General features: G+C 52.3%; 1 protein-coding gene across 2 annotated transcripts; it reads right to left on the bottom strand.

Moving 5' to 3' along the window:
* Window positions 1–3,312: 3,312 nt before the first annotated feature.
* Window positions 3,313–25,229, bottom strand: TMCO3 (transmembrane and coiled-coil domains 3). 2 transcript variants are annotated; one of them, XM_027558037.1, is made up of 14 exons: window positions 25,011–25,229; window positions 23,687–23,766; window positions 20,492–21,061; window positions 19,625–19,804; window positions 19,126–19,317; window positions 18,769–18,897; window positions 16,586–16,678; window positions 14,438–14,624; window positions 14,240–14,357; window positions 6,818–7,013; window positions 5,503–5,653; window positions 4,874–4,953; window positions 4,086–4,235; window positions 3,313–3,916 (listed from the first exon to the last, which is right to left on the bottom strand). In XM_027558037.1, the coding sequence occupies exons 3-14, from the start codon at window positions 20,933–20,935 to the stop codon at window positions 3,803–3,805; spliced, it is 2,034 nt and encodes a 677-aa protein (XP_027413838.1). In that variant the 5' UTR covers window positions 20,936–21,061; window positions 23,687–23,766; window positions 25,011–25,229; the 3' UTR covers window positions 3,313–3,802. The 2 variants fall into 2 exon arrangements, with proteins under 2 accessions (XP_027413838.1, XP_027413839.1); XM_027558038.1 differs by having other exon boundaries at window positions 20,492–21,014; window positions 25,011–25,206.
* Between the last annotated feature and the right edge of the window lie 7 nt (window positions 25,230–25,236).

Raw genomic sequence — 25,236 nt, 5'->3', positions numbered from 1 at the left:
TCCATCACTCCACTAGCTTTGTTCGTAGTGAAATGTTCCTAAGGCCCACTTGACTTCACATTCCAGGATGTCTGGCTCTAGGTGAGTGATCACACCATCATGATTATCTGGGTCATGAAGATCTTTTTTGTACAGTTCTTCTATGTAGTCTTGCCACCTCTTTTTAATATCTTCTGCTTCTGTTAGGTCCATACCATTTCTGTCCTTTATTGAGTCCATCCTTGCATGAAATGTTTCCTTGGTATCTCTAATTTTCTTTAATAGACCTCTAGTCTTTTCTAGGTTGAAGTTCATGGGGTCACAAAGAGTTGGATGGACACAACTTAGCAATTGAACAACAACTGCCCCCCATGGCTTCTAGTGAAAAATTGGCTATTAATTTTACTGAGCATCCTTTGTAAGTGATAAGTCACACCTCATTGCCTTCACAATTCTCAGTCTTTGTCCTTTGAGTTTGATTATAAAGTGTTTCAGTGTGGCTCTCTGAGTTTATCATATTTGACTTCACTGAGTTTCCAGGATTTGTAGGTTCCTATTTTTCATCAACTTAGATACCATTTACTCCAGGAATACAGAGGTAGTTCACCATAAGAAAATAAATGTATCACACCACTAGAACACACACACACACACACACACTCACACATACACACAGACACACACACACACATAGACACACACACAGACACACACACACACTCACACACACTCACACACACACTCACACACACACACATACACACACACACTCACACACACACTCACACACACAGACACACACGCACAGACACACACACACAGACACACACACTCACACACACACACAGACACACACACACAGACACACACACACACACACACTCACACACACACACACACCTCTCATATATTCACATGCTCTGAGCTGCACAGTGGACTCCAGTCTGTGCTTTCTCTACTGAGGGCCTTGGTGTGGGGCCTTTGCTGTTCGCCTACATATCCTTGCAGACTGTCCCAGAGGGAGGGCTACGTTAGCGCTCACGGCACACCAGTGCCCTCAACAAGGTAAAAACCTCTCTCCCCCGGGTGAGAGTCTGGTCAGGCTGCTGAGGGCTGGTGTGAGCTGCATGGTCGTACCTCCTCTGACCCCAGTGCCCACCGCTCCCGGGGACCCCGTAGTTATGGTCGCTGTTTCACTGACAACGTGGTGCTGGTTCCCGGTGCCCGACACCGTGGCCTGACGCTTGTATTCATTACAGATTGATCACAACTGTAAGTCTAGTTACAACCTGTCAGAGACACTAGTTCTTGACTATATTCCCCTCGTACATTTCACTGTGACTCGTTTGTTTCATAACAGGAAGTTTGTTTCTCTTAGCTTCCCTCACTTCACTCATTCCCTCGTACTCCTCCCCTCTGGCAACCTGTTTGTTCTCTGTATTTTTCTATTTTGTTGTGTTTGTTCATTTTTAAGTTCACATACAAGTGAAATCATATAGTATTTGTCTTTCTCTGACGTATTTCCCTCCCTCTACCCTCTAGTCCCATCTATGTTCTCACAAATGGCAAGGGTCTTTGTTTTTATTTTTTATGGCTGAGTAGCATTCCACTGTATATAAAAACACCATACCTTTTTTATCTACCCTTGGACACTTAGGTTGTTTCCGTATCTTGGCTATCGTCAATAATGCCACAATGAACACAGAGGTGCGTGTATGTTTTTGACTTCGTGTTTTGTAGAGTAGAATTTGAGATTCTCTTGTCTCCCGAGGTAGGCTTCTATCACTGTGAACTTCCCTTTCAGAACCACCTTGCTGCGTCCCGTGGATTTTAGGACCATTGTCTCGTTTTCACCCACCTCGGGTACTCTCCCCCCTTCGGTGACCTGTTTGCCGTTTAGCAGCATCGGTTAGCTTCCGCGTGCTTGTGTTTTTGCAGTTCTCATTCTCAGCTGATTTCTAGTCTCATACTGTTGTGGTTGGAAAAGATGCTTGATAGGATTTCACTTTTCTTAAATTTAGGGAGACTTGTTTTGTGGCCGAGCATGTGCTCTGTCCTGCAGAAAATCTGATTTGTCTGTAACATTTCATTTCTCCTTCAAACTGAGTAATAGCCTTACTAAGTAGAGTATTCTGAGTTGTATGTCTTTTCTTTTCACTTAAAGTATATCATGCCACTTCCTTCTGGCCTGAAGTTTCTGCTGGGGTGTGCACAGGCCCAGAGGAAATGGTGATGGGTCAAGGCTTGCTTCTGGGAGGCAGGTGGTCTGCAGTTCCATGCGCAGGGGTTAGCAGGGCTCTGGGCCTGCTTGAGTCTACACGGGAAAGGGAGCATGAGGACAGGGGTTGAGAGACGGGGTTGAGTTTGTGAGTTTGCGATGGGGTAGCCTGGAGCAGGCTTATGGATGCTAAGGACAGAGAGAGGCGAGGGTGAAGACACTGCTGAGTAAAGGTGAGGAGGCCACGTCCCAGGGCCAGAGCGGGGTGGGCCCAGGCCGGTGCCGTCCTCATGACTCTGGGCAGTGCTAAGGGTCCAGGCCTCTCCAAGCACAGGGCTTTTCCAACAGCATTTCCTCTTCACAGAGGGCACGTCTATTAATTACTTCAGTGTCAGAGTGGTATTAACTCCACATTTGAGGGAACACTTGCTGCCCGCACATCAGATAGGTTTCACGTGGTCTTACGAGCTCCTGGCTCTGCCGTGGGTGCTGGAGATGCGAGAGCAGAGAGGACGCAGGCTGGAGGCGGAGGCACGTGGACAAGGTGCAGCGCAGCAGGGCCGGGCTCCCCGGGCAACCCCGAACCCCCAGTGTCCACGTGCCCAAGGGTCGGAGGCCATGGCACCATCTGGAATGGTTTAGAAACGAGCAAAACCAATGCTGGTTTCTAAAAATAAGCACATTCACGTCATTTCTCCATGGATTTACGTCACACTAGTTCAGTTTACTTCATCTTAATGTTTTAGTTTATATTACTGCAACTCCTAATTTATGTCTGTGATCCATAATCACCCTTCACGTGTCTCCCTCTATGCCAAGGGTTCTGGTCAAATTGTTGGGCTCTTAAGGCCTGTATTTATAGAAACTCTCCACTTAGGCACCCCTTCAGGAAAGCTTTGTAAGGATCAGATCTTAGCTGCATGGTTTTCTAAAATGGGGCACATAATCACCAATATACACTTTGAGAATTAAAGTCAGAACTTAGCCTTCACAGATAGCTATGCATCTATGCGATCTCTCAAATAGTGAGGTAACAGGGGACACATCTTTATTTAAAAAAATCAACGAAGATGAGCTCAACATAAAAATCTAATGAAATCAATAAATTTCAATTATTTATATTTTGGTCATAAATGATCTTTATTAAGAATGCATAGTCTCATGATTCAAAACAAAATACTTTAAAGAAATGGTATTTCTAATACAAATTGACACGAGAGTGTTTTAAAATTGTAATAAAAAACAAACAGACATGTAAAAGACCTTTGTCTCTAGAAAACACAGACTTTAAGTATTAAAAGTAACTTTCCAAACTGTCAGAATTAAAAGCTCACATCACAGAAACGTTTAATAAGTACTGACCAACAGATTACAACAAAAAGTTGTTCAATAAATAAAAAAGCCTCCTTAATTTTTTCCTTACCAAGAAAACACACAAAGTGATGGAGTAACAACATGAAGTTAACGGTAATTTCAGGAGAAAAGGCACATCCAGGCACAACCGCCAAGTCAGCGTTACACGGAGGCAGCCTCCCCAGACTCTCCAGTGCGGGCACAGCAGGTCCAGGAGCGGTGAGAGCTCCGCCGGTCACCTGGCCGGGGTCCTCAGAGGCTGGACCGCCTCTCTGGCCGGGGCGCGCACCGGGCGACGGCAGCGCGCCAGAGCAGCGGGGCGAGGAGGAGGCTGAGCGTGGTCACGCTCAGGATGAGCAGGTACACCTGCGGGGGCGGGGCATCAGCGGGGGGGGGGGGGGGGGGGGCTTCCTGTGGTGGGGGCGGGGCACCAGTGGGTGGGCGGGCCTTTCCGCAGCAGGGGTGGGGCCACGGAGGGCCCGGGACCTCGACCTGCACCCCCAACCCCCGACCCCCAGCCCCGGGGCAGACTCACCTCTCGGGAGATGACTCGGGCTCTGCGTGCCCGGCTCCCCAGGACCAGTGCGAACTCGCTGACCTGGGCCAGCCCAGCGGCCACGATCCACTTGACGTACTGGCTTGTCTTGGGCAGGAGCAGGGACAGGACCAGGGCTGCCAAGACGAACTGCCGGGGAGGTGGGTCATGCAGCCCACCAGAGTGGCCCGCTCGGCCCCACCACAGCCCACCAGAGCGGCCTGCTCGGCCCCACCACAGTGCCACACGAGAGGACACTGGACCACCCCCACCCCGGGGAGACCAGGCCTGCTGCCCAGGAGTATGGAGCAGTGGTCAGGATGCAACTGTCCTCTTAACACACTGTGGGTGAGGCCTGGGCAAAGCAGCCTGGGGGTGTGTGGCTCCTTCGCTGTAAACCCCTCCTCCGCCCTCTGCACCCGGGTCGCATGTTAACACAGGCACTTCAAGAGTCTGAAGCCACAAAGGATACAAGTGGGAAGTGGCAAGATAGTTCTCCAGGGCCGTTAAAATGCACGTTTGGTACAAGACTGGGGTTTGTGTTTATACTCCGGACAAGACAAAGCACAGAGTGAGGGCCCCTGGACGATCCAGAGCTTCTCACTCCCAGCTTCTAAGACCCCATTTTCAACAGAGTCTGAGATGGAGCCTCACCCTGACCCAAGAAGCCCGAGCTGTCCCAGCGGCGCGGGGTGCAGGAGGGGAGGCAGGGGTCACACAGGCAGGAAGCGGCGGGCGGGGTGTTGGGTAAACCAAAGACAGAGTGGAGCTCACAAGCACGACCGTACCTTCATGACCACCACCGAGAGCGTGAGGACCAGCAGGACGGTGAGCTCGTAGAGCACGAAGGTGGGGAACACGTGAAGGCCTGCGGGGACAGGGCGGGTGACCCTCCAAGGCCAGGCGGTCAGACTCCCTGCACCTCTGCGTCCAAGACAGGAAGGGACAGGGGGTCTCCCCACCCATCCCACCCAGAGCCCCGCGCGGCAGGCCTGGCCTTCAGGAACCAGGACCAAACCAGGAGCCCATTTACACAGCCACGCACTCGACGTCTCTGGGGCTGATCAGGCCCACCAAGCAGTGCCCGGCGTGAGTGAGGGGCCAGGCTGATTCCCCCACCCCACGGGTGTTCCCAGGGAAGCAGCCTGAACACCAGTTTGGGCTTTTTGTATTAAAATCAGAAATCCCCCCACACTTGGTGTGGATGCGCTGATGTGGACCTGCCACCCTGCTAAGCAGGGGCCACGCAGGACCACCTGTTAAAAGCCCATGTCCCTCAGCTCAGACCTGCCCTCCTCAGTGAGAGTCCCTCAGTCCCTAGCCTCCACAGGAACTGTTTTCACCGCACAAATTGTTAGTAGAAACACGAGTGAGCAGACAAGACCCAGCAGGGGCATCAGCCCTGGAGGACAGTCACCTATGGACGCGAAGAACACAATGGCCAGAAAGTCGCGGACGGGCTCCACACAGGACACGACCTCCTCGGCGGCAGCATGGCCCTGGGAGGACACCAGGGCTCCAGCCAGGAAGCAGCCCAGCTCCATGGACACGCCCAGCAGCTCGGTGACCTGGGGGGAGGACACGGGACATGCCGGGCACACGCGGCAGAGTCTCTGCCAGGAGGCTCACGCCAGAGGGGTCCCCATAGAACCCCACAACCAGCTCCTTGGCCCCCGCCCAGCATCCTGGGAGGACCCCGGGGAGGACACAGTGGCAAACGCCAAGCCACTGCCCACAGGCGAGAAGGAGCAGCCATAAACCAGGTGAAACCACCATTCAGGGAGACTGCTGTGGGATTTCTGAGTGAGAACAAGTATTTGTCATACATTTTCTCTATCCTGAATCAATAAACTGCCCGACTCCTGAGCATTAAAAACGTGGCATAGGAACCTGTGCCCACCCCCTGGTGCCTGCAGGAAGGGAGCAGATGTGTGTTTAACTCGGGTTAAACCAAGACAAGAGCAGCACAGGCCCTACAGACGACGATGCTGGAGCCCAAAACACGCCCGGGAGGGAGCGGACAAAGTGCTCGCAGCCGCCACAGCAAACAGCGCGCACAGACGGCCGTGGACCCACAGCGGCCTCAGGCCTGGAGTCACGGGCCAGTCCCAGGACCGTGCGTGAATGCTGACTGGCTGAACACGAGGTAGGTCGGCCCACGTCGAGGGGCGCAGCTGCTGTCCTGCAGGTAATGTCGCCACAACTCGGACTATTTACAGGGTCTCCCGGAACTCCGCCCTCCTTTACAAGAAGCCTGTGCCTCAGCTGGGATGTGTATGTGTAAGTCGTTCAGTCATGTCTGACTCTTTGCAACCCCATCGACTATACAGTCCATGGAATTCTCCAGGCCAGAATACCGGAGTGGGTAGCCGTTCCCTTCTCCAAGGGATCTTCCCAACCCAGGGATCGAACCCAGGTCTCCCACATGGCAAGCGGATTCTTTACCAGCTGGAAAGGCTCCATCCAAAACCAGCCTCCATGTGAGCCTCTCACATCACAGCAGCAGAAGTTATGCTGCAAACTAGCTCGTTCTCATCAAACACGATGAAAACGATTTCACACTGACTCTTGCCTTAGGTGTAAGGCGTGCAGGACAGACACGCGGGCACCCCAGCCGGGAGCGTGAGCGCAACGGCGCACACGTGGAAACAGTGCCTCACGCGCCAGCCGTGAGCAGCGTGAGCCAGAGAGCCCTGCCCCAGCCATGCGCATGCCGAGAGGCCGGGCGTTACCGTCAGCATGAGGAAGGTGAAGGCGGAGACGCCCAGGACCAGGATCTCCTTGTTCCCTTTGCTCTCCACGTGCAGCTTCCGGCAGTAAGGGCCTACGAGGTAGGTCCTCACCAGCAGACAGACGAGCAGAACGGCGGCAAGCGAGAAGAGGACCTGCCCGACCAGGGCCAGGAGCCGCAGGGCCTCCATGGCGACGCTGGGGAAAGAGACAGGCCTTATTCTCCCCAAGGCATGCCCCAGTCCAGCAGAAAGACCTTCCGTTCCTTTTCAAGGTTACACAACAAATTACCCAGATCATACACATCTTTATTCCCAAATGCTGGAATAAAATCTATTTAACGTTAACCTCAGAAACTCAGTTACTTGAATCAAATATAGAGGCTGAATTGTATTGTGATCAACAAACACTCTGGAGCAGGTATGCTGTTCAGGATGCAAAGATCCACGGCTGACAGCTCATGTGTCCCTGCCAAGGGCAGGGGATAGAATTCCTCTCCAAGGTTAACCGCCACCTGAAATCCTGCATAAGGCAACCGCGCCCTGAACACCGCAGGCTTCCCGCCTGGGGGTGCCAGTCCTTCACCCCAAGCCAGAGCTTGGAGGCCCCTGTCACTCCGTCACAGAGAAAAGGGCTCTGCACGAAGCTCTTTTTAGAATAAAGGCAGTGTGACCAATGCTGCCATGAATACTCACACGAGCGTTTCTGTTTACTGTGGTAACACACGTTCAGGTAAGACTCATCCCCATCAGTGTGTGATTCAGGCAGGACCGTGCTGCCGTCACTCACAGGAGACGCCTGGGGACAGGCGCTCCCATTTCTGCGGGGCACACGCCCTGGCGTGGAGGGGCCGGGGCACACGGTAGCCCCAGCTTCACCCGAGAAACGCTGTACGTGCTGCTGCCGTTTCTACAGTCTTAACACAACGCAGGGGACTTTGCCTTGTCAGTAAAGTTCTCAGTCAACATAGCATCCGTGACTAAACTGGAACAAAATCAGTGGGACCAGGACCTGTACTGGATGAGCTTTAAATCAGGAAGATAGAAAAAGAACAGCTTTCCCAGTCTCTCTGCATGCACTGCGGCTGTCTAGCCAGTAGGGGCCTGCTCCCAAGTGATGCCCACGCTCTGCGGGGGCCCAGCACCCTCGGTTCTGCTTCTGTTTCGGGAGGAGGCCCCTCATCTCCTGGGAGTGACTTACTGTACATCTCAAACAGAACTCAAGCGACCTCCAGCTAAAATTAAAATCCTTTTTCTGTCCAGAATTTTGTTCAGTTACCCTGAAAATCTGTAGGCAGAAGAAATAAGGTTGTGACTCAGGTTGCTTTTCTGACAGTTAAACAGCTTAGGGTCAAAGGGACAAACAGTTAGCTTGCCTTCCTGCTAAACAGACTCTGGTGGCTGCATGTCCGAGGGTCGCGCTCGCGGCTCTGCGAGTCTCCCGTTGGCGACCCGCACACACCATCCAGAAGGCAGGCTACTCCCACCGCGTCTGCATCCTGCCAGTGAGGACACTGACGTCCAGCGTGTCCAGGAAGCTACCTCACCCAGGCCGTGGGGCTGGCTGATGGCGAGCTGGGGGCCTCCACCCCTGGGAATCTCAGTTAACCAGCTGCCCTTCCTACCCTCCCCAATGGGATGAGCTACCTGGGAGTGGAGCAGATATCTGAATCACTTTTGGATTGCTGAAATTCAGTATAACATCTGGCGAAAGGCAAATATATAAAATATAAAATGCTTCCACCTGCCGACGGGCGATGAGCTCCCCCAGGCCGGGCCCAGCAGGAGGATGACCCCCCCACCCCCCACCACACCTCAACGTGGGGCCTCTGGCTTTAAAAATGAGTAAAGAATCAGAGACTCATCAGATACAAAACTCCAACAATCAGGAAAACCACAACTTGAGTGAGATTCCAACATCAAGACCCAGTCGTCGTTAGAATTATCTGACAAAGATTTTAAAGCAATTGTCATAAAAATGATTCAATAGCAATTAAAAATCCTCTTGAAACAAAGGGAAGAAAAAAACAGAAAATCTCAACAACGAAATGGAAGTTTAAAAAAAAAGAATAAAATGGAAATTATCCAACTAAACAACATACTAACCGAAGCTGGATGAGCTGAAGAGCAGAGAGGCAACGACAGGCGCTGGGGCCCGGGGACTTGACAAACCGACAGAATCTACCCAGTGTGAGCCACAGACGGAAAACAGGCGGATAAAGAAGCATCTGGACAGAGTCTACCCAGTCTGAGCCACAGACGGAAAACAGGCGGATAAAGAAGCATCTGGACAGAGTCTACCCAGTGTGAGCCACAGACGGAAAACAGGCGGATAAAGAAGCATCTGGACAGAGTCTACCCAGTCTGAGCCACAGACGGAAAACAGGCGGATAAAGAAGCATCTGGACAGAGTCTACCCGGTCTGAGCCACAGACGGAAAACAGGCGGATAAAGAAGTATCTGGACAGAGTCTACCCGGTCTGAGCCACAGATGGAAAACAGGCAGATAAAGAAGCATCTGGACAGAGTCTACCCAGTCTGAGCCACAGACAGAAAACAGGCGGATAAAGAAGCATCTGGACAGAATCTACCCAGTCTGAGCCACAGACGGAAAACAGGCAGATAAAGAAGCATCTGGACAGAGTCTACCCAGTCTGAGCCACAGACGGAAAACAGGCGGATAAAGAAGCATCTGGACAGAATCTACCCAGTCTGAGCCACAGACAGAAAACAGGCGGATAAAGAAGCATCTGGACAGAGTCTACCCAGTCTGAACCACAGACGGAAAACAGGCGGATAAAGAAGCATCTGGACAGAATCTACCCACTCTGAACCACAGACGGAAAACAGGCGGATAAAGAAGCATCTGGACAGAGTCTACCCAGTGTGAGCCACAGACAGAAAACAGGCGGATAAAGAAGCATCTGGACAGAATCTACCCACTCTGAACCACAGACGGAAAACAGGCAGATAAAGAAGCATCTGGACAGAGTCTACCCAGTCTGAACCACAGACAGAAAACAGACAGATAAAGAAGCATCTGGACAGAGTCTACCCAGTCTGAGCCACAGACAGAAAACAGGCGGATAAAGAAGCATCTGGACAGAGTCTACCCGGTCTGAGCCACAGACGGAAAACAGGCGGATAAAGAAGCATCTGGACAGAGTCTACCCAGTCTGAGCCACAGACGGAAAACAGGCGGATAAAGAAGCATCTGGACAGAGTCTACCCAGTCTGAGCCACAGACGGAAAACAGGCAGATAAAGAAGCATCTGGACAGAGTCTACCCAGTCTGAGCCACAGACGGAAAACAGGCGGATAAAGAAGCATCTGGACAGAATCTACCCAGTCTGAGCCACAGACGGAAAACAGGCGGATAAAGAAGCATCTGGACAGAGTCTACCCAGTCTGAACCACAGACGGAAAACAGGCGGATAAAGAAGCATCTGGACAGAATCTACCCACTCTGAACCACAGACGGAAAACAGGCGGATAAAGAAGCATCTGGACAGAGTCTACCCAGTGTGAGCCACAGACAGAAAACAGGCGGATAAAGAAGCATCTGGACAGAATCTACCCACTCTGAACCACAGACGGAAAACAGGCGGATAAAGAAGCATCTGGACGGAGTCTACCCAGTCTGAACCACAGACAGAAAACAGACAGATAAAGAAGCATCTGGACAGAGTCTACCCAGTCTGAGCCACAGACAGAAAACAGATGGATAAAGAAGCATCTGGACAGAATCTACCCAGTCTGAGCCACAGACAGAAAACAGATGGATAAAGAAGCATCTGGACAGAGTCTACCCAGTCTGAGCCACAGACGGAAAACAGGCGGATAAAGAAGCATCTGGACAGAGTCTACCCAGTCTGAACCACAGACAGAAAACAGGCGGATAAAGAAGCATCTGGACAGAGTCTACCCAGTCTGAACCACAGACAGAAAACAGACTGATAAAGAAGCATCTTGGAGGCCCGGGAGGCAAGAGAAGAGCCGTGTAGGCCCCATGGGGTCCTGGAATGAGGGCTGAGGGAGACTGTAAAAGCACCTGAGGAAACCAGGGCTGAAATCCCCGAATCAGGCAAGAGACGGAAACCTGTGGCTGCAAGGAGCCGAACGAACGCCGCGCAGAGCAGACCCAGAGAGAGTCACAGGCTCACAGGTTCATTGCTGCGGCCCAAGCGCGTCCACGTAGAGGGAGGCCTCGGGGGGCAGGGCAGCAGTGGGATCAGTGGCCTCGCAGGAGAGGCCAGAGGGCGCCCGGGGACAAGTGAGAGGCCAGCGGTCTGGGAGGATGCCAGCCTCGGAATCGCGTGCGCCGTCAGCTCGACCGAGATGCCAGGACACGCTGTAAACCATGTCTGAAAACTAAAACAAAAGAAGAACAGCCGGAGCGGAGCCGTGTGCTGCTCCAGAGAAATGCAGCCCAAAGGAGCCAGTTCCCCGCTGGGCTGCCAGAGGGAGGGGCAGCACACACGACCAGGCCCTGGAAGGAAGACACCCCCCCTCAGACTAGACGGGGAAACTGAGAGAGCCTGCTGCCCCTGGAAGGAAGACACCCACCCCGTGGACAGGCACCCTCAGGAAGAAGTGGGGAGACGCTCAGACGGGGAAACCGAGAGAGCCTGCTGCCCGCAGCAGGCTAACAGTGAGACAGGGGCCAGAGTCCTCAAGCAGGAAGGAGACCGCACAGAAGGGAGGAGAAGGAGAGTCAGATGGGTGAAAGACAGGAAGTATAGTAAGTAGTACTTCTCATGAGCTTCAAAAATCCTATTTCAGGGGAATTCCCTGGCAGTCCAGGGCAGTCCCTGGACTGCAAGCTTTCACTGCCAGAGGCCCAGGATCAATCCCTAGCTGGGAACTAATATCCTGTAAGCTGCATGGCAAGGTAAACAAAAATAAAATAAAACTTAAAAATCCTATTTAATCATTGAAGCAAAACTTTAAAAAGCCATCAGATAACAGTACTCAACATAAGTAGAGAAAATACGAAATACAACAATTACATTTATAAAGTAGGGGAGGAAAAAGCCCTAGAAGGAAACAGGATCCACATTTCACACAAGTCGTGGAACGTTCTCCAAGAAACGGTGAAATGCTAACAGCGGTGACCAAGTCCACGTGGGGATACTGTGGCGCCTGACGAGTCACAGAAGGAGCCACAGGAAGCAACACATTAAAAATCACTCTAAACAAACTAAGACAGAATGCTTAAAAATAAGCAAGTGCCGCTGGGATGCAAGGGAAACGGAAAAGGACAAGAAACGGAGACAACAAAATGAAACGTCAGGACTGAAGCCCCAACGTGACAGTGTTCACCTCAGACGCAAATGGCTCAACACACCGACTGAGCCCCAACGCGACGGTGTTCACCTCAGACACAAATGTCTCAACACACCGACTGAGGCACAAAGACTTGCCGAGCCGGTCACAAAAGCATCATCCAAAAAAACGTGGTCCATAAGAAACTCGCTTCAGATACAACAGTACAAGAGGCTGAAAGCTGAAGGGAAGAGAAGGTGTACTGTGGGCTGCGTGAATAAAAAATAATCAGGAGGGACTATGTGTATCAATATCAGATAAAGTGAATTTCAGAGCAAGAAAGATTACTAGAAACAAAATGATACTAAATATGAATGCACCAAACAACAGAGCCCCAAACACATAAAGCAAAAGCTGACAGGGCTAAAAGGAGGAGCGGACAACGGGGTTACAACCGAGGTTTCCAACCACTCCCTCAACAGGTGGCTGAACTACAGCAAGAATTCAGAGAGACTGAACAACGTGCGAACAAACAGGAATGGCTGATACACGTGAGCACTCAACAATGATAAAAATACACACATTTTGTTTCCAAGCGACTCTGAAGCATTTACCAGATCATATCTGGGGCCAGAAGACAAACCTCAACAAATGAGAAAGAGCTGAAACAAAGTGTGTGTTCTCTTGCCATGGTGGAATCAAACTAGAAATCAATAAAATAAAGACAACAAGAAAATCACCAAACACTTAGAAATTAAGCAACACATTTCTAAACAATCCACAGATCAAAGAGGAAGTGTCAAAGGAAAAATCCTAAATGCATTTAACTGAATGAAAATAAAAATTCAAAATGTTTAAATAAGTGAGTGCAGCCAACAGTGCTATGAGAGAAATGTATAGCACTAAATACTTGTCGTAGAAAAGAAGAAAGGTTTCAAATCGATAGTCGGAGTTCATACCAAGAACCTAGACAAAGAAGAGCAGAATAAACCTAAAGCGAACAGAAGGGAAGAAGCGATACTAAGGAGGGTAGAAAACAATGGACGCGAAACCGCAGACAGACAGCAACCCGTGAAACAAAGAGCTGCTTCTGAGAAAGGGCTACTGCAGAATCAAAGAGGGGCAATCACTGCAGACCTCAGACACCAAAGGGAGAGAAAGTACGACAAACGAGCCTACACTTATAAACTTGACGATTAAATGGAACGGACCGATTCCTCAAAAAACCCAACTAGCACATTCAACAACAGGAACAGATAATTCCAGCAGCCCTGTAACTATAAAGCAAACTGAATTTCTAATTCCAGAAAACTCTCAAAAAGGAACTCTCAAGACCCAGATGGTTTCACTGGAGAATTCTGCCAAACATTTAAGGAAGAATTAACAGCAATTTTATGCAATGTCTTCCAGAAAATAGCAAACAGAAGAGGAATGAACACCTCCCAAATAATTTTACAAGCCTAATATTACTCTAATACCAAAAGCAGATAAAGAGAATAAAAAAGAAAACAACATGCCAGTATCTTTCATGACACAAAAGTCCTCCACAAAATACTAGCAAATTAGATGATGCAATGCATAGAAAGATTTATATACCATAACCAAGTAGAATTTATTCTAGATACGCAATGCTGGTTCAACTTTCAAAAATTAATCAATGTAACCCACCATATACACTGGGTAAAGAAGAAAAGCCATACAATCATATCAGTAGGTACAGAAAAAGCATCTGACAAAATCCAACATGCACTCAAGACAGAACTTCCGAGCAACCCGGGAACTGATAAAGAATAACTACAAAAATCCCAGTTAGCATCACACTAAATGAAGAAAAGAACGAATGCTTTCCCTTTCAGATCAGGAAGAAGCAAGGACATCTACTCTTACCATCTTCATCAACAAAGCACTGGAAATTCTAGCCAGTGCAATAAGGCAAGAAAAAGAAAGAAAAAGCATACAGGTTAGAAAGGAAGAAATAAAGTGAATGCCCACAGCCATGGAGCTGGATCTGAGCCCAGGGGTGTGACGGCTGTCACTAAGCTCTGAGCCTGTGCTGCACAAGTTCCATGTCTTTGGGAAAAAGTGCTAAGCAGTATTTCGATAAACAAATGATCTGAAGCCAGAAAAACAAACTGCACTAAAGCACAGCATAAAGCATACCTGGCATGAGCACCAGCTCCCGCCTGGATGAGTGTGGGCAGGATGGCGATGAACAGCCCCAGCTGCACGTCCTGAGTCACCAGCATCCCCAGCAGCAATGCCCCATAGTCGATGTCGCCTGCTCGGGAAGACACCACTAAGAGTGTGTGGACTCGGGTCAGGCAACTCCAGCATCACTTGGAACACACGCCCACCTACCTTCCTTGTCACTGCGGGCGCTGCCCACGAGGAACTTGGATACCAGAGGTGTGCTCGACAAGGACAGGCAGGCAGAGATAAAGACGCTCTGGGTGGGTCTGATCTGCAGAAGGTGGCCCCAGACCAAGCCGAAGGCCACCATGAGCAGAGTCATGTAGCAGGGCCCCTGCAGGGAGATCTTCCACACCTGGGGGAGCACAGGGGCGTGCACACACCTCAGCGCCCACGGCCCCGAGGAGCATGTGCGTACATGCCTCAGAGCCTATGGCCCCAAGAAACACGTGCACACATGCCTCAGAGCACTTGCACGCACACCTCAGAGCCCACGGCCCCGAGGAGCACATGCACACACGCCTCAGGACCCATGGCCCCAAGGACCACGTGTACATGCCTCAGCGCCCACGGCCCCAAGCAGCAGAAGCGCCCCTGCTCAGGAACCAGGTGGCCCTGTAGAAAGCGATTCTGCAGTAAACGCAGGGCACAACACCAGGAAACTGAGGTGCTCACACGTGACCCCTGAGCCCCGGGCACTGCTGAGGACTAAGCACGCCCCTCCCTCTCCGTGTGCACCCCATCCTCAGAACACAACTGGAGCCGAGGACCCATGGCCCCTCTTCTAATGGAAACAGCGCCTGTCCCTGATCCTGGGGTCGGGGTTGGGACACACCGGGGCGGCCCAGGTGGCTTAAGGATAAACGACAAATCCAGGGTGCCCAACGGCAGAACAGAGATGTCCTCAGCCACAAGGCCCAGGAAGGAGCTCGCAGAGCCAGGCATCTCTGAACAGCCTCTCATCAGGCGTCTGGGAGAATTCACCCAAGCCTCGAGAGGGGCCTGCCCACAGTTACTAACACCTCAAAGCCCTACCAGTAATCTCCCACACGTACCCAACACAGCGAGAGAACTGTCAGCTCAGAGCCAACACGCCGAGCCTCCAGCCTGCCTACGAAGCCGTGGGGTGTGCCCCTGGTGCAGGTCAAGGGTCAGGGCCGCCAGGCGGGGAGCAGCCAGAGCTCAGTGGCGCTTGGGGATGTCGGAGCTGAGGGGCCGTCAGAGACCCCAGCTCACCCCAGTCCCAAAGGCAGCCACTAGGGGCCAGTCCCTCCCAGGCTCCTGCCCCAACTCAGGACACACACTTGCCCTGTAAGCCCTGCTTCAGGCTGCAGCGACAGGTGCAAAACCCCCAGAGCATCACAAACGTCACCCCGACAAAGACAGGGGTGTCACGGTGGGCGACACCGCGCTCGTTCAACACTGAAGACCTGAGTGCAGGAAAGGGTGAATCTCAGCACTCGGGCCAGAGGACACCTGCGTCTCCCCAGTGTTCACGGCCTGGATGAGGACGCCAGTGACTAAGACGGCCAAGCCAGGGACACGTGGGGGCCAGACGCTGGCCCCCTCGCTCCCACCCTCAAGGCAACACCATCTGCTGTGAACGTCTGTAAACTGAACACACGTGAAAACCCAGGGACCTGGGAGCTGCCCTTCCTGCAGCCAGCGGCGTCCATCACCACCCCATCCTGTCCCCATCAGCTTTTTCCTCCTACGTGATGTGTCTGTTCAAACACAGAGTGGTTTTCATTAATTTACTTCTAATCTAACTCCGTTTCCATTCTGGAATACGCCAGCTTTCCAAGTAATCGTTCTAGAAGCCAAGCCACTTAGGGGAACTGCAGCTTCCACTAATTTAATGCTTATCGATACACATAGCCCTAAGCGTGCCTATTAATCTTTCAGGTATTTTCATCTCACAGTGACAGAGCAGTTAAGTCAAAATCTGCCACTCATTTAGGAATTAGAACCAGGAACTTCCCCTAGAGTAACACGCTGAATTTTCAATCCCTATGGTATTTTAGCCTCTGGCAGAGTTGGACCCTCCTGGTGGGACCCATAAGTTAGTAAGTCTGAACGTATCCCTTCTAAGACCTGGTCTGGAATTAGACACATAAAAGCTAATTCCACTTATTCGTTGTATTTTCACTTAAAAAAAATTTATCTTTTGAAATTTATGTTCCAAAAATAACATCAAACTATAACATCATATTCTACTCTGCTGGGCAAGCCACGAACGTGGACGCTGAGCACAGAGCGTGTTAGGCTGAGCACAGAGCGTGTTAGGCACCACCACAAGCACACGAGTGGACTCACCTTTCTTAGCTTCTCTGGGGAAAATTCTAAGCCAACGAGGAACAGAGTGAAGAACACACCAAATTCTCCTAACGTCTCCACCTGCACAATCGACTGAAAAACAAGAGAGTTTAAAACCATGTAATTCAACGCATTTAAGATATTCACAGAATCATCCTAACTCAGTGGGACTACCCCAAAAGCCTAGTAAAGAAAAAAAAAGAAAAACGAGCGATCTGGACTTCCTCTACATCTGAGATCTGGGCTTCCTGAGTGTGGTGCTTTTCTTCCTTTTTTCTCGATCAGCTGGAGGAATGTTTTTATTTATTTTCTAGGAACCAGCTCACAAATTCATGTGTTTTCAAGCTCATTAACTGCCACTACATTTCTATTACTTCCTCCCACTGGCTTCCTGTGGGGACAGGGAGGCACTAACGCTGAGGTTGAAGCTTAACTGATAAGAGTCTCACGTTCCCTGGGTCTGGTGAGAGGGAGTGTGGAATCCTCCTGGGCCACGGCGGGCACCCCCACAGGCCCTAACAGACGGAAGCGTTCACCCGGTGTCCCTGCTCTACAGGAGAGAACGCTGCTTGTGTATTTGGTGCTATGCACATTGTTTACATTTGAGGTTTTCGTGGCGGCCACCAACTGGTCAGTTTTTCCAGTGTTTCCTGAACACGTGAAACTAGAGTCCAGGTGTTCGTGCGACAGTTGCTGCCCTGGCCCCACCGGGCACGTCCATGGTCCACAGGCCGTGAACAGCAGCAACCCGGCCGCTTCTGCCAGCATCTTCCTCCTTTCACTCTCAACCTTCAGTCATTTTATTTTGAGTCGACCTTGTTTACGCTTTTTCCCGACACCATCTACGAACCTGCGTCTTTTCATAGCGAAGTTTATTCCATGTATATTTGTTATAAGACATGTTTGCTCTTGCTTCTCTTATGTCTTCTGCTTTTCACACTTCTTTACTGCTACTATTTTTCCGCTTTTGAAAACTGGGCTCCAACCTGACTTTAAAGTAACATACTTAAACCTACACTTCTTGACTTAGAAACTGAAAGTCTATTAACTCCCTATCAGGAAAGATAAATACTGGGGTACAGTTAAGTACAATTACACTTTCTCCATTACCCACTCCCACTTTTGGCTAGTATGATCTTGGATTTTTATCTTGGTATCTTTATCTATTATAATTATATTATTTTTCCATGGTATAGGTGATTTATCAAGAACAATTTTCATAGTATCCAGTTGGATCTGATAGCCTTAATTCTTTGCTATTAAGAGAAAACGGAAAGGAAAATACGTCTGTGTCTCTACTGTTGGCAAGAGGGAGGAACAGGGCAGGAGGGGATTTTCCACCGACAGCCTTTATGCCGTCTCATCACACGAAAACTGCCACTTAAAAGCCAAGTCATGAATGAAACCAGGCTCCCAGGCGGCGGCCACGTACGTCTCCCCGCCGAGTCTGGGCTCTCGGCCGGCAGCACGGCCCTTCTCACCCGGCAGCCTGTCCACGGTCAGGACTGCTCAGCGTGAAGGCCTCCCGCCTGGCCTGTGCGGTCTGCGGGGAGCCTGGGCTGAGGCGGGCAAGGCCGCAGGGCAGTGTCGGGCAGGGTGGGGACGGACATGCCCTCCCACGCCCTGCGTTAGGGGTCCCGCGGCAGGGGACCAGGATGCTGCTTCCTGGCTTTCTCTTTCCCTCGTGTCCACACTGTGCTTTCCTGAGAGAACACAAGGCCGGGGACTCTCTCCTCACTGCCAGAAGAGCCGCTCGTCGGCAAGCGGCCTCCACAGGAGCTGGCTGGGTCGCCCTATACGCCCCTGGCCGCACGACACCACGGCCTCATCACTGCTCAGCTCTCAGCCTCTCAGCGTGCAGAGTACTTAATCCAGCACTGCGGAGTACTTAATCCAGCACTGCGGAGTACTTAATCCAGCACATCCAGCTCCTTCAGCGTCTGAGTAACCCAGTCTGCTGTAGTACTGCACGGAGAATCTCTAAAACAAGTATCATCTTACAGACGTGAACAGGGTCATCTTCTCTGGGCAACATGCTCACTCATTAAGGAACACAACAATGTTCCTATACTTTAGAGATTTCCTACTAAATTCTAAAGGACATCTCTGATGAGCTTTATAAGAAACGGCCACCTTCCTCGATTTAAGCTCAGCAGGTCCTGCACAGCAGATTCTGTTCTGACCTTGATGCTGTTGAGTCCGGAGGGCCCCAGCAGCACGCCGCAGATGATGTAGCCGAACATGGTGGGCAGTCCGATGGTGGTGCAGAGCCAGCCACAAGGCAGGGAGAGCATCACGATGCTGACGAGGTCCTGCACGAGGGCGAGACGCCGGTCAGCGGGGGAAAGGGGGCCGCCAGCCATGGGGGACAGCGCCCTGCCTTCCCTGAAGGGGAGACGGAGGCAAGGAGGTGGGGCGTGGTTCGCGGCACCTCCCAAGCATCCGGGGAGGAGCTGCGGCTCGCTCCCAGGGGGTTCTAACAACTACAGAACCAGAACACATGAATCCCATCACGGGGGAGGGGCGGGGGGCCCTGCTACCTTTATGAGGTGGTGGTCAGCCCGTGGGATGGTGGCATCTCGGGGACGCGTCAGGATGTACTGGTTGTTCTGGGAGTCGATGAGCATGCTCAGGCCCAGGTCCTCCTCCACCTCCCGCCTGCTGAGGTTCTGTTGAGGGTCAGCCTCCTCCTCCTCCACCCGCAGGACCGCCTCAAAATTGACCCCTCTGACCTTCAGGAAGGAACAATGTCACGTCACTGAAACCAGCCAGATGCGTTCAAATTCATGTATCCCACAGAGAGAGAGATAGGAACGCCTCCAGGATTCTGTCAGGCAGGAGGCAGATGGGCCACGAGGGGCAGGGGTGCGGGGGTGCAACGATGGCCAGACAGGGGGACCAGTGCACATCTGCGGGGCCACACAAGGCCCTTTCCGGGGCACAGTGTTGCCCTTCTGCCTGTGTTTCCAGCCTGTGCCAACACACACGTGTGAGCCGGCGCAGCCGCACACCCCTGCAGGGAGCGCGGCAGCCACTCACCGACTTATTGTCATCGAAGGCGTGCTCCTCGATCTCCAGCTCCAGACGGTCGGCCGCCCTCCGCACGTCCTCAAGGATCTCGTCTAGCAGGGACAGACTCTTGTTTCGATGCTGCGTGTGTTTAAGGGCTTCAACTTGATGCTTTTCTGCTGCCAGAAGTTCCACATATTCTGTCTCCTCCTGTTCATGAGTGGGAAATGAAGAGTGATGCTTATTAAGAAGGGAACCCGCCCGCGCACGCGCCAGGAGCGAGCTCAGAGGTTCCCGGTCGCACACAGCAGGGAAGCACACAGGCAGGCAGGTCCCGGACCCGGGAGCTACACACCCCATCACCTTACTGCTGGCAGAAATACCCACTTGGGTGAAAAAAAGCTTAATCATTTGTATCCTCTCACTTTTAAAGCTTGTAATAATATAGCCTTTCCAGCAAGATCAATAATGATACTTTGTATATTTAAAGTGTCTGCCACATAATAGATGGCGTAAATGATAGCTTTAAAATGTTATATAAATATTACATCGGATACAATAGTTTCTTTTAATTTTAGAAGTATCCTTTATCAAAGTCCTTAATTCAAGTGTATACATTTGTTTAAAGCTACCTTAACACTTTAGTTTTCAGAGTGTGGGCCTTGAAGAAAATCAGCTTTTGTGCTAAAAGTTCTCATCAGAGACTCGAAACACGGCAGCAGCACAGGGGGCCTGCCTCCACGTGGGGTCACTGCAGAGCGCAAGCCGCTCTTCTCAGGACACAGGGATTTCCCACGGGCAGGCGCGTGAGAGACCCAGCGAGCTCAGGTGTGGCCCTGCGCAGCACGCTGGGCCGGATCACAGCCCTGGGCGCGCCCGCCCCAGCCCTGGACCTGCCTTGATGGCCGCCTCCCGCAGGGCCTCCAGGCGCTGCCGGCTGCTCTCCTTCATGTTGGCCACGTCCCTGTAGTCACCCTGGAGCGCTCTCTGGAGGCCATGCACGGCCTGGAAGACCGAGTTCTCGCTTTCATTCAGCTCTTTCTGGAAAATCTCAAGCGTGTGCACCCGGAACAGCTTCTCTTGGTCTGAGAGGCTGGCGTCCCTCTCCACCGCTCTGATCGCGTCCTCCAGCTTGTTCAATACCGCAGCCTTCTGGCGCAGGAGCCCGGAGAGCCTCCTGCAGCCATCCAGGACCCACGGCCTCCTCTGCGGGACGGCCGCCCCCCGGCCACGGGGCAGCTCAACAGCGGGCCCCGCCACGCCCTCCTGCTCTGCGCCGCTCACCAGCAGCTGCAGGAATGGAAGCCACATCCAGAAGTGGCTCCTCCCCGGCACCTTCATGATCTAGCCTCAGGGACAGGGCCGGGCTGCCCAGGGACTCTGGCTATGATGAGCGGGCATTTCAGATACACGTGTTCAGCTGAAGAAGAGACGAACTGTCACATATAGTTGAAGGATGATTCATTGCTATTGAGATTAAAGTATTACATAATTACTAAAAGCTATCACTTTTCTGAGGAAAATGTTATTTTTCCTAGATGAATAGAAACACCTGAGTTATTTAAGGCATCTAGATTACAGTCAATACTGAATGTAGAGTACGGTGCCTGGAAGGTTACACCTGAATTTAAAGGCAATTTTTTAAGGGAAATTCAGCCTCATGTATGTACCACATCTACCATGTGCAAACAACACACACCAATCCCATTCAAGGCCCAGGGACGCTACCCGCTTCCCCATCACAGACGAGGGGCCGGGAACCAGCTCCAGGGGCCAGAGGCGGAGCTCAAGTGTCACGAGACGGCTTGGGCCACCGTCCACTTCCCTGAGCCACCTGGACCTCGGTCCGATTTCCAGCACAAGTCTACAGGTGCAAGCTAACAAAATGTCAAGGACAGAAAAGAAACAGTCATAAACCACAGCCACACTGGAGCGTTTTCCCTGCCGCAGACCAGGCCCCTCCACTTCCTCTCTCAGGGGGGCCTCAGGCAGAAGCCTGGAACACCCCGCCTGTGGGGCAAGGGGCTGGACGGGGGCCAGGTGTCAGCACCGCCTGTGGGGTGAGGGGCTTGGGGCCCAGGTCTCAGCGCCACCTGTTGGGTGAGGGGCTGGATGGGGCCCAGGTCTCAGCACTGCCTGTGGGACACATGGGGCTGGACGGGGCCTGGGTCTCAGTGCCGCCTGTGGGGTGAGGGGCTTGGGGCCCAGGTCTCAGCACCACCTGTCGGGTGAAGGGCTGGACAGGGCCCGGGTCTTAGCGCTGCCTGTGGGGCGAGGGGCTGTGCCGCCTAGAAGAGGCCTGGTGGAAGCGCGGGTGGAGGCTGTGCAGGAGGCAAGCAGAAAGGATGGCCACAGAGGCAGGCGGGCACAGGAGAGGTGCAGACGCGGGACAGCAGAAGGCGACCCGACACCCCTGAGCCGGGCAGTGAGGCCCGAGCCCTACACCAGGGACAGCGCAAAGGCCCCTGTTTCCAGGACGCATGTGGCATTCTACAACGTGCAAATACTGTTCACTTCACTGGGAATCCCAGCTCTAATGAGTTTAATCTGGTTTCCCAGGCAAAGTAGATTAGACGCAGCAAAAATAACAGCATGCATTTCTAAGAATCCCAAACAAACCAAGAACTCAGAGCCAACAGAGAGCTCACGAAGGCACAAGAGGTTGCTGCGGGGCTGTGGCCCGTGGTCGAGTGGGGCCGACTGTCCCAGGCAGACCCTGAAGAGGCCACCACTGAACAGGAGAGTGACCCACGTTCAGAATGACAGTTAGAAGTCACCCGCTGAAAACTGCACGCTGGCCCAGTATTCTGATGAAGTCAGGAATCTTTTCAGTATGCATTTAGACCCTCTGTGTCCCCACGTCTCCCAGAGGACCACAGACTCTGGACAGCTCACTTTCCAACGAGCCAGGATACACAACTATGGCTGTTTGCATTACTGTTTCCCGTGCAGTTTCAGTACAGCTTTAAGTAAATGTTACCACCTTAAACAAACCAACCACTGACCAATCACAGTGATACCAGCAATATGTGCTGATCTGTTATTTTATTGACTCACATGCTAAGATTCTACTGTTTCGAGGGAAAGAAATCAAGCTCAACTTCAGATGTGCGCACATTCAGTATTTTTCAAAACCGAGACACAAACTTCAGATGCTGAGTTAATGGCACAGACCTAGACACACACGTTTTCTCCAAAGATCACAGAAAGCAAATCTCTTATAGATTTCAAACTTCAGAAAAATAAACTGCTGCACAGAGAGTTCGGGAATAACGCCCTTTGTCCACTGTGACAGCTCCTCCCACAGACAAGTCCCTGCAGTAGGTTCTCCCTCCCCCAACACCCAAGGGGCGCAGTCACTTTAAGGAGAAACCTTTGAGAATTTCAGTCGTAGTCATAATGTCCACTGAAAAGAGCGTCTATCTTTTGATAGATGTCTATGAACATGAAGCTGAAATTACTTACAGACCCTTAATATGTGAACCAGGACTTCCCTGGCGGTCCAGTGACTGATACTCTGTGCTCCCAGAGAAAAGGGCCTGGGTTCAATCCCTGACCACAGGGACTGGTCCCCACAGGCCACAGCTAAAGGTCTCAGGCTGCAACAAAGGCTGAAGCTCCCTCAAGCCACAGAGAGGACCCAGCGCGATCAAATAAATACTTTTTAAAAATATGAATCATTCCTTCTTCATAAACTTCTGATTTTACCTTCCAATTCAACTACCAAATCCTATGGACTACTAAATTGTAACATGTTTCTCTCCAGTAAATGGTGTCATTTTGTTATTGCTATTTTTTTAAATAAATGGCATATATTTTCCTTTTTAAAAAATTCTATTCACTTATTCGGCTGTCCCGGGTCTTAGTCGCAGCATGTGCGACCTAATTCGCTGACCAAGGACGGAAGGTGGGTCCCCTGCGTTGGGAGCCTGGAGTCTTAGCCATTGGACCATCAGGGAAGTCCCTCTTATTGCCATTTTTTTTAATTATTGAAAACAGACACTCTGGACTAGTTTTGGTCTTATAATGAATTCTTAAAATTCCCACACCCAGCTGAACCCCTGGCCCTACGTTGGGGGAGCGGGGCCTGACCTGGCACCAGAGCTCCAGGAGAGAATTCCAGAGCGAGCCTCCAGGGTCCAGCGGGATCAGGGTTAGCAGATGCAGAACCTCTGGAAAAAAGGAAGCAGGAGGGTTATTTGCAGTGGACGGTTTGTCATGAGCATTTTGGCCAGATTCCACCAGAGCGTCCAGGCAGAAAACAGCAGCAAAGAAGGAGGCAGAGACACCTGGGCGGGAGCGAGCTAACCCAACGGGACTTGCAGAGGATTTTACCCGAAAAGCCTATTTTACACTTTAACAAGTTAGATGATGTAAATTCTATTTGTTAAAAGATAAAGCACTTATAATCCTGTAAATACAACTTATGATTCCTTTCTAATCACTAAAAGAACTGGAAAATGAATTTAAAAAGCAAAACAGGAAGGACAGAAAATTCTTATGGACAATAATAAATTTTAAAATATGTAACGCTAATTAAACTGTGCAAAATCCAGTATTCTGGACAGGTACCAACCCAATCACTGGCACCTGTCCTGTGACTGGCAGCCACCCTCGACATCCCCTCCTCAGAGTAGCTCCCCGAAGTTGGGTTGGGAGCTGTCCCTGAGTCACGCGTTAACTGGGGGCCACGCTGTGCTTCCTTCTCAAGGGAGCTGGAGGCCGCGTGACCCCTGGACAAACACGTGTGAGCTCCCAGGTGAGGTCCCGCAGGAACCGGGGGTGCGGGGAGGGGGAGACTCCTCCGTACACCTGATCTGGCTGGGGTATGGGGGAAGGGGGGAGAGGGGGAGGGGGCTGTGGACCTTCCAAGCCCGCTATGTCCACAGTCCCCGCCCGCGCTCCCATGCGCCCTCCCCGTCCCGCATCTGCCCTGCATCCGCCGCCAGGTGTGCGGGCATGGAAAAGGCGCTCAGATGCAGCACGGTCCTCTGCACAAAGCCGGGGGGGGGGGCGGAACCCCGAGAGTGGAGACAGTGCTCTGGGGAGGAAGCGGGGAGACCGGAGACTCTGGGAGGGAGGAGCCCAGACCCCGGGGAGGGAGGAACCCAGACCCCCCGTGGAGCGAGGAGCCCAGACCCCCGGGGAGAGGGAGCCCAGACCCCCCCGGAGAGGGAGGAACCCAGACCCCCCGTGGAGGGAGGAGCCCAGACCCCCGGGGAGAGGGAGCCCAGACCCCCCCGGAGAGGGAGGAGCCCAGGCCCCGGGGAGGGAGGAGCCCAGACCCCCGAGGGGGAGCCCAGACCCCCGGGGAGGGGGAGCCCAGACCCCCCGGGCGGGGGAGCCCAGACCCCCGGGCAGGGAGGGGAAGGGAGCCCTGAGGGCCGCACTAGACGCCGCGCCGAGCAGCGCTCACCCGGACGTTCCGGCCGCGGCGCGTCCTGGGTCCGGCTCTCCGGAGGGGAGGACACGGAGGCGACTTCTCCGCATCCCTTCCCAGGCGGCAGGGCCGCCCCCGGGGCGGGGCCCAGGTCAGGCGCCCAGAGGGCCCGCTCTGCCCGCCGTCTCCCGAACGCGCTCGGCGCCGACGCGGCCGAGACGGCGTCCCGGCTCCTTTAAGGAGGCGGGGCGCGGTGTCCCCG

This window comes from Bos indicus x Bos taurus, chromosome 12 (genome assembly GCF_003369695.1).
Source record: "Bos indicus x Bos taurus breed Angus x Brahman F1 hybrid chromosome 12, Bos_hybrid_MaternalHap_v2.0, whole genome shotgun sequence".
NCBI lineage: Eukaryota > Metazoa > Chordata > Mammalia > Artiodactyla > Bovidae > Bos > Bos indicus x Bos taurus.
Note: the sequence above shows the minus strand (reverse complement) of the source record. Positions and strands in the feature narration are given on the sequence as shown.